This window comes from Hibiscus syriacus, unplaced genomic scaffold, assembly GCF_006381635.1.
Source record: "Hibiscus syriacus cultivar Baekdansim isolate YM2019G1 unplaced genomic scaffold, ASM638163v2 tig00110121_pilon, whole genome shotgun sequence".
Lineage (NCBI taxonomy): Eukaryota > Viridiplantae > Streptophyta > Magnoliopsida > Malvales > Malvaceae > Hibiscus > Hibiscus syriacus.
Window position 1 is genome coordinate 328,650 of NW_024062597.1, and position 9,295 is coordinate 337,944.

A 9,295-nucleotide genomic window follows, 5' to 3' on the forward strand; every position below is an offset into this window, starting at 1 on the left:
ATTTATTAACAGATAAATTAATATAGATAATTTAAAAGAAAATAAATTTCAAATTTTAGAAGTTAAGGGCTGCTAAGTGAAATTTTTGCAGTTTGTGGGTTAGCCCAGCCATGCAGTGGGCTGTCTTCATGATTCAAACTCAACTCAACTCAACTCACTGAGTGCCCAATTTGAGACTTGTATTGACGGTACCTGGCTCAGTCCACAACTATCTTATAACACTTTCAATTTCCTGACAGAAGACGAGAGTCAATCTCGTGAATCGCAGTAGAGATTTGTCTGACAATGGAGAGTTCAAGGTTTTTCATGCTTATGTTTACTATCGCCATTTTGGCATCACCTGCACTTTCCGATCTGCTCCTTTCCAAAGTAGATCGACGTGTAAGTTTTCACCTTCTTTTTTTCCCCTTCATTTCCCCAAGTTTTTTTAGGGTTTTATGTACTAATTATTAGTATTCCTTGTGAGTTTGTTTCTCTGATTGGTTCACTACTTTTTGTGCTGTTTCTGAAGATTTTATGCACATGAAACTTCAAATCTTGGGTTGATCTGAACTGGTTCTGCAGTTGTATATCTTTGATTGTTGCAGGCTGTAAATATTTATATTAACAGCGTTCCTCTTTCTGTTGCAGATATATTTGACATCACACATTGTTCGGGTTTCTTCAACTTTGAAGGTGCTTCCGTAACACTAACTTTTCTTTTCACTCTCAGTTTGCTGATCTTTCAGCTTTTATTTCTCTTTTTGTGTGTATTCTTACATCTGCTGTTACATTGTCTTCTAGGTGGAGAATGCAGGCCCTGAGACGGTATCCGCGGTTTTGCTGGCTTTTCCTGAGCAACAAGCCAAAAACATGGCATATTTGATGGCTGCCCCCAACGAAGGGAAAGGGAAACTCAGAAACCCTGTTATTGCTCTCCCTGTTGCAGTTGCCAACCCGAAAAACATGCCTCCTGCTTTAACATTCTATTCAGTAACCTTGCCCAAGGGATTAGCTGAGGGTGATAGCTTCACTTTTGTTGTTTTGGCTGAATTTACCCATGCCTTGCGACCCATTCCTGAGCAAATCACTCAGGCTGATATTCAACTTGTATTATACCAGGATAGTGCACACACCTATCTCCTTATGCCGTCAACGCTCAGTCTCTAACTGTTAAATTACCTGATTCTAGAATTGAATCATATACAAAACTGGAGAATACAAAGATTCATGGTTCAGAAATCAACTACGGTCCTTATGAGAATCTCCCTGCGTTCTCGTACTCACCCATAGCTGTTCATTTTGAAAGCAATCAACCGTTTGCTGTTGCTCAAGAATTGGTGAGAGAGATAGAAATTTCCCATTGGGGTAATGTGCAGATCACTGAGCATTTCAAGCTTATCCATGGTGGTGCCCAAAGCAAGGGTGAATTTTCCAGGTTACATCATACTTTTTCCTTTTTTGTGGATTATGGTGAACACGACACCAGGTTGGAAGTTTGTTACTGAACTATTACCTTGACTCCACAGGCTTGATTTCCAGGCCAGGCCCAATGTTCGAGGTGCATCAGCCTTTAGGTATCTTGTTGCAAATTTGCCACCAAGGGCACATTCTGTTTATTACAGGGATGAAATTGGCAATATATCAACATCTCATCTGCGTGGTGACTCCAAAAAGGTTACACTGCTGAGTAGGATTTAAAAAGTATCAGTCATTTGGTATTTTTATTCTTATTGATGTACCATTTTCTTTGCAGACGGAACTGTTGATTGAACCAAGGTACCCCATGTTTGGTGGCTGGAGAACTGCTTTTACCATTGGGTATGGCCTGCCACTTCAGGACTTTTTATATGAGTCAGAGGGGAAGCGCTTTCTTAATATCACTTATGGTAGCCCAATGGTTGAGTTAGTTATTGATACTCTCATTGTGAAGGTTTTTATCACTTCCTTCCCAACCTTGCCTAAAACTTTTATATAAGTACTTATTTCAACTCTTAATTAGAATATAATAACATCTTTTACTTATTATGAATATGACATGTTACCAAGTACTAAATGGGCACAAATGCTGTTGTATTATTATGAACATGGAACCAAGATACATGTGATATAACTGCAGTGTGGTGAATAATAAGAAAGTTCTCTTAACTTGATCTTGTACTTTGATTACAGGTTGTTTTGCCTGAGGGTTCTAGTGACATATCTGTAGCTGCACCATTTCCTGTGGAGCAGTGGCTTGAGGTATTTGCTACCTTAAGATTTCTGTTTTTATTTGACCATGTGTTGTATGTCAAAGGGTCGTATTTGTGTTGAACTTCGTGTTTGAAGGCCTTGATCTTTATATATAATATGTTTATGGTTGTATGCAGACCAAGATCTCCCACTTGGATATTGATGATAGACCAGTAGTAGTGCTTAAAAAGACCAATGTCGTGCCTGAGCACAATCAATATTTTCAGGTATTATTTCTTTGTCAATTTTAAGTCTGAATGCATGCACAATGCTTCTAGTATCCTCCACTCCACTCTGGCACCTCCAAACACAGAATGTTGGGCACTAGATTTTCATAACCCTATATTTAATAGTTTACTGTTTGTTTATCTTTCAGGTCTATTATAGGTTCAGCAAACTATCGATCCTTAGGGAGCCCCTGATGTTAATTTCAGGATTTTTCCTCTTCTTTGTTGCTTGCATTGTTTACATGCGTGCAGACATATCAATCTCCAAGTCTTCTGCTTCATATTTGGCTAAACAACAGTGGGAAGAGGTTTGTAGGGTGTTATTATGCCATTTACTGTCCTCATCCCAGATCACCATGTACAAGTGAATTGGTTTAAGATTTTTCTCTGTAATTTCAGGTTCAGGCAGTGATTCAGCTGGTTCAGAATATTGTAAATAGATGCTTGGCAACACATGATAAGATGGAGGCATCACTACGTGATCTTTATAGGACCGGGGACATTCAAGCTTGTAAAGCTGCTCGAAAAGCAGCTGATGGTTTGTTAAAAGAGCTGTCCAAAGAATTGAAACCCTTGCTGATCACCTTGCAATCTTCTCCATCAGCTGCTCAAATATTACCCAAGGTTGACCTGTTTTGGTTCTGGTGCTCAACGTTTCTAGTTCAATTTGACATGTATTTTTACCCTTTTACGTTTGTAAACATCTTGTTTTGGTAACTTTTAAACCTTTGATATGCTGCAGTGTTTTTATTGTATAAGTAGTGTATATTTCTGTGTAGGTGGAGGATCTGGTGGCTAAGGAGAGAGAATTACAAGAAAAGGTGATGGTGAAGCACTCTACAGTTGTGGACGGCTATGAGAAGAAGTCTGGAGCCCGTGATATGAGAACCGGGTGGCTTTGCAGCAACAGAAACTTACCGCACTGAGGCAAGAAGTTGACGATCTTCTCGAGTTCATTGATTGAATATGATATTAAGTGCTTAAGTAGGCATAAAAGTTTGGTCCAAACCGCAGAACTGAGTTACAACTGGAATGACCTTGCGATTTGTAATGCTGGGATCGGAATGTTTACTTGTTTTCTTTGTTGGACGTCTTGATTTTTTTCTTAGTCTGCAAGGCTTTTGACAGATGTCACAGACCGCCAGCCCACACAGACATTGAAGATGGAAAGAGTGACTAAATTACTGAAATGAAGAAGACCGCCCACTGGTCTGTATAATGGTAGTATTTTCTGCTACAACGAAATATCTTCGTAGGTATTTTCTCAGTCAGTTAGAGGGTGAGCAATCTAGTTTAAGTTTACTATGCAAATAATAGCTTTTGTGGTGTATTGAAAGTGCAAGGACGGACAGGATAAACTTGGTAATAATTTAATAGATAATTTATAAAATTTTAGGAAAAACTATGTATTTAGTACTTAAAGTTTCACTTTTGATACGTTTTAGTACTTCAACTTTCAATTTTTATAAAAGTATACTCAATATTTAATTTTTGTTTTATTTTAATATCTTGCTGTTAATATCTTAATGACAGAGCTGATGTGTCACAATCTTAATGACAAGTTAATATGGCACAACGTGATAAATTTTTAATATTTTTTAAATTTCCACATCAACAATCATGAAACATATTTTAATTATTTTTAATTAACCAATAGAATAGTGACATGTGTTACACCACCCTATTAAAATAAAATAAAAAATTGCACAAAATGAGATCTAAGAACCCACATCTACTTGGGGGAATGGAGCAGGACCGTTGTTATAAATTCACCACAGTTTATATTTAATTTATATTCCATTACCACAGTAAAACAATAACTTTTAACTTAAACTAGGACTCAAACCTAGAACCCCTCTCAAAAAAAATTTGGTGCCCAACCAGTAAGTTACTCCTTAAAATTAGTTACAAACATCAATTTTATATTTAATTTATATAACTATTTAATTAAAAATTAAAATTTTAAATTATTTAAAAATATAGAACTTTTTTCATTATAAATCAAATTATTTAATTAAAATATAAATTATTTTAACTTTATTTTATATTTTTAAAAATAAATATTAAATTATTTTAAAAATAAAATTGAATTATTTATTTATAATATAATAAAAATTTAAAATAATAAATATTAACAATTATTTTATAATAAATAATTTAAAATTTATATTTATTTTATTACTATTAAATTAATAGTGTTTATTTTACTTATTTATTTTTATATAGTTTATAATGAAAAATGTTTTATATTTTTAAATAATTCAATAATTTAGTCTTTAATTAAGCAATTATATAAATCAAGTAATTAAATACATATTTTTAAAAATAATTAAACAATTTGTATTTATTTTATTGCTTAGGTTTGATTCTTAGTTTTAATTGCAATTTCTTGTTTTGTTGGGGTAATGAAGTATAAATTAAATATAAGTTGTGGGGAAATAATACCAAACAACTTAGCGTAGCGGCCAAGCCTTTGTCTCTTTTCTAAGACGGTGTGGATTCAATCCTAAGTAACGCCAAATTGAGTTCATTTTATTATTCCAATGGACCCTATTGGTTAATTATTTTATTTCAATAGCATGGTGACACATGTCACTATCTTATTGGTTAATTAAAAATAATTAAGATATCTTATTTGATTGTTGACGTGGAATTTGAAAAAAATATTAAAAAGCATTACGCTTTATTATTCCAATGGACCCTATTGGTTAATTATTTTATTTCAATAGCGTGGTGACACATGTCACTATCTTATTGGTTAATTAAAAATAATTAAGATATCTTATTTGATTGTTGACGTGGAATTTGAAAAAAATATTAAAAATGCATTACGTTGTACGACATCGGATTTATGTTCAGATTTTAACGGTAGATACTAAAATGAAACAAAAACTAAACGTTAAACACGATTTTATAGAATGTACCAAAAATGAAAATTTAGATATTAAATATGTCAAAATTTTAAAAAGAGAAAAATATATTATTAATATAAATATGAAAATATATAAGATTTTATGGACCCATTGAAAGGACCTTTAGAAGGGAAGTTCCTTGCAACATTTGAGAATACTCCTTTTTTATAATTAAATTAGGGTATGTATAATACAATATCTATTTAAAGATAATTCTTAATCTTTTGAAATTGATCGCTCACACCTTGACAAATATGATGCTCGAATCCGAATCTTCAAAAAATAATAATTTCTTTTATCATGGAGATCACTTGGTTCGTACATTCGAAAATACTAATTTTAGTATACTATTGGAATCTGAATATTATTAATATATCTAAAAACATTATTCATTTTGATTGTTATACGTGTGGAGATTGAGTTCAAGCCCTCCATCGCCGGAGAAAATATCTGAAATTGTAGAATTACAAGGAAACAACGGGGGCCATAGAAGTTAGGGCTGGCCCAACAACAACAGCAGGCAGGGCTTATCAAAGTCAAAATCAACTCTCCTCGCTTGCTTCCATTCAATTCCATTTCTCTCTCAAAATGAGTATCCTTTCAAATTCTTTGGTCTCTCCCACAAATCTCCCAATCCAACTATCCTCATCTGGTAATTTAATTCCTTTTCTTCCCTCTTTTTTGTTGTTAATTCATTGTAATTAACACTTTTTTAAAAGAAAAAAGGTGCACGATTCAACTTCCATGCTCTAATGCATAATAGGCTCTTTTTTCTTGCTTAAGCAGTTGGATTTTGTTTCAGTAGCTGAAAATTTTAGCTGCGAATACTTCTATACTAGTCGTTTCCATGAATTTTTTCACAGTCCCTGCTTAATTTTAATTGCCCTAAACTGTACTGGTTTTGTTTTTTTTTTCTTTTGTGAAAATGGCATTAATGCAGATTTTATTGTAAAGGAATATAACATATCTTCGTTCTTTACGTGGACTTTGATTCGTGTTTCAATATTGAAGCTGTGGGAATGATCGTCAGACAAATTTTCATAAAATTGTTTGTAATTCAATATGTTAAATTTGTTAGCAAATTTGTAAAAAAAAATGGTGTGCCATTAAACCCGAGGACTTAATTGAATGCAAATGCTGGAGATGAAGATGAAAGAGACATACGATAGGTTTTTCTAAAGTAGTACCTTGGTTCAAAAATTAATTGTAACTTGACGCTCATGATTGTTCATTTTAATTCAGCAGTTCAGATCTTTTATAACAAGAATTCTGGTTTAATTTTGATTCAGATTTCAGGTTTTATATCATAGCATTATCATTTTCGTTCTGTTCTTTGAAATCGGAAGACTGTTTATCTTTTCTCTTTGTTGTATACAATTGCAAAAATAAGCTAACATCAATTCTCATTTCTATTTCATTTCTACATCAAAGCTGTATTACTATCTTGTTCATTACTTTCTCTTCCTTTTCTATTTTTGGCTAGGTTCACATCTAAAGACAGCAGATCAAAGCCTTGGGTGTGGTATTCCCAAAAACTTGTCTTTCAATTCTAATAGATTGGGAAAACTGCATCTTTCTAGCTCTAGAAAGCCAGTAACAGTTCGAGCTTCCTACAGGTATCATCTTTGATCAAGTTTGGAGCATAAAGATTCATAATGGTTCGTGCACATAGTCATAAGAGCACTATCAACTAAATACTCCAAGGATCCTCCAAATACATGGAAAAACTTAGAATATTTTGAATATATCCATGTCTTCACAGTCTTATAGCCGAAGTTCATATCTAAGTCCAAGATACATTACTTAAGTTTGTATGCTTGTGTGTATTCCTGTTCCCTCTTCTGTTATGTTTTTGATTATAAATGTTGCAAACATTAAAATTACCAAAATACTCAGTGGAAGTCCTCTGCATCTCGTGTTCTTAGTGATGGTGAAAGCCCAAGCAGTGCAAGCATCTTTGTCGGAGGTTTTATTTTGGGAGGACTTGTGGTTGGTGCACTTGGATGTGTATTTGCTCCTCAGGTGATATTAGCCTTCCAAATAATGCAAAATTGCACCAAAATATCTCCTTGTTTCTCAATTATGTATTTTTTTTTTCTGCTAAAGTAAAATTCTGCTATATATTTATCAATCAGTTGTGCTCCACATCTATAGTTCTGGTCTTACGAAACTTTATCATTACTAAATTTTCTGTTTTAAATGACTAAAACCTACGGTCCGGATCTATGGAAACTATTATTTGTTCGACTTTTTGTACATCTGTAGTATTATTTTTCATGACTTATTTGATGGTCAATTGGGGTTTTCTTGTTTTACTTCAATAGATCGGCAAGGCACTAGCTGGAGCTGATAGAAAGGATCTTATGAAGAGATTGCCTAAGTTCATATATGATGAAGAAAAAGCTTTGGAGGTAAGGCCCCCCAAACCCCTTTTGTATTCGTCTATAATTATTGGCTTCTAAGGATTAGTAAATGGCTTGAATATTGTGTGCATCGAAATTAAAGCGCCGCTGATTACCTATTAAACATGTTCCTCCTAAAGTTTATAGATTTTAATTTAAAGCAAAATGGTGGTAAGTAATAGTTGGTGTTTGTTGTGCAGAAAACAAGGAAGATACTGACTGAGAAGATTGCTCAGCTGAACTCTGCTATTGATGATGTATCTGCTCAGCTTCGATCGGAAGATGCTCCAAATGGAGTTGCTGTGAACTCTGATGAAATCGAATCTGCCATATGAATGAACTAACTTGCTTTATTCAGATACTGGTTTACACTTTAAACTGGTATTGTTATCCTTAATATGAAATAATATGTGAATCTATTGTAATTTTCCCTTTACCCGGTAAACACAACTTAGTCTCTTCAATTTGTTATACACTACCCTTTACCCTTCTTCCTTCAAATTTCAAACGTCAATAATGGCATTTGATATTCAATTTTCTAATCTGAATCCTCAGTTCTTCAACGGCATAAAAATGTTATCTCAAAGTCATTTTTATTCACGACATTTGTTTGTGATCATATTGGAAAAATGAAAATAGTGCAACGGCTCTTTGGGGAAAGTAAGAATGGATTGAGCTGTGGCCCAAATCAATTCATGAGCTGAGTTAGATCTGGAACACATATATCTGTCACAGAACAGAACTGTCATATAAATTGGGCTCTTAGATCTACAAGTGAATGTTTTTTGTATCGTTTGTCTTGAGATGATTTCTTCGGTTGTGTTGAGTGATGTAAATTTTCGTTAATGGTGTCGTAGTTGGGCACTATTTTTTCATTATAGGTCCAATATTTTTTTGGTTTAGAACGATTTTTAATGAGTTTCATTATTTTTAAAAATATATCAGCTAGAATAGGGATGAATTGAGTGGGTAATTGAAGTATGATTGATCGCATCACTTAAAAGTTTTTAAATTATTATATAATTTAAATATTTTGTATTTTTGTTAACAATCTAATTTTAAATCTCGTAAAATTTTGTAGTTTAATACCTTTAAAATTTTAATAATTTTTTTTATAAACTCGTACCTTCAATATAAAATTATGTACCTTAACATAAAATTATGTGTATGTGCTTTTATGTAAAGCAATATAGTATGAGTTACTAATTTTATGTGTGTTGGGAATATGTATGAGTAGACACTAGAGAGGAATATTGGTTTGTGGTTTACTGGGTTGTGTTATTTGTAAACCTTAGCTGAGATAGCCAAAGTGTTGGTAATGCTCAAGAGGGTAAGAGCATGTAAATTTCACATTGGGAAAAAATCTTTTTGGAAGGGTATATATAATATCTCTCAATTCCTTTCTTACTGAATGGTAGATGATAAGGGTATAAGGCCCTTTGTGTGCACTATCGTGGTCATCATTGGCTCAATTTTATTTATGGTCGGGGTATTTATAGGTAAATTATTTTCTTCAGACATCTTTAATACAAATAATTTGTTG

General features: G+C 33.2%; 1 protein-coding gene and 1 pseudogene across 1 annotated transcript; both read left to right on the forward strand.

Moving 5' to 3' along the window:
• Positions 1 to 285: 285 nt before the first annotated feature.
• On the forward strand, positions 286 to 3,524 carry LOC120215478 (annotated as a pseudogene).
• A 2,298-nt stretch (positions 3,525 to 5,822) lies between these two features.
• Positions 5,823 to 8,213, forward strand: LOC120215471. Its single transcript, XM_039213155.1, has 5 exons — positions 5,823 to 6,002; positions 6,834 to 6,966; positions 7,276 to 7,372; positions 7,675 to 7,761; positions 7,953 to 8,213. The coding sequence occupies exons 1-5, from the start codon at positions 5,939 to 5,941 to the stop codon at positions 8,085 to 8,087; spliced, it is 516 nt and encodes a 171-aa protein (XP_039069086.1). The 5' UTR covers positions 5,823 to 5,938; the 3' UTR covers positions 8,088 to 8,213.
• Positions 8,214 to 9,295: the final 1,082 nt, after the last annotated feature.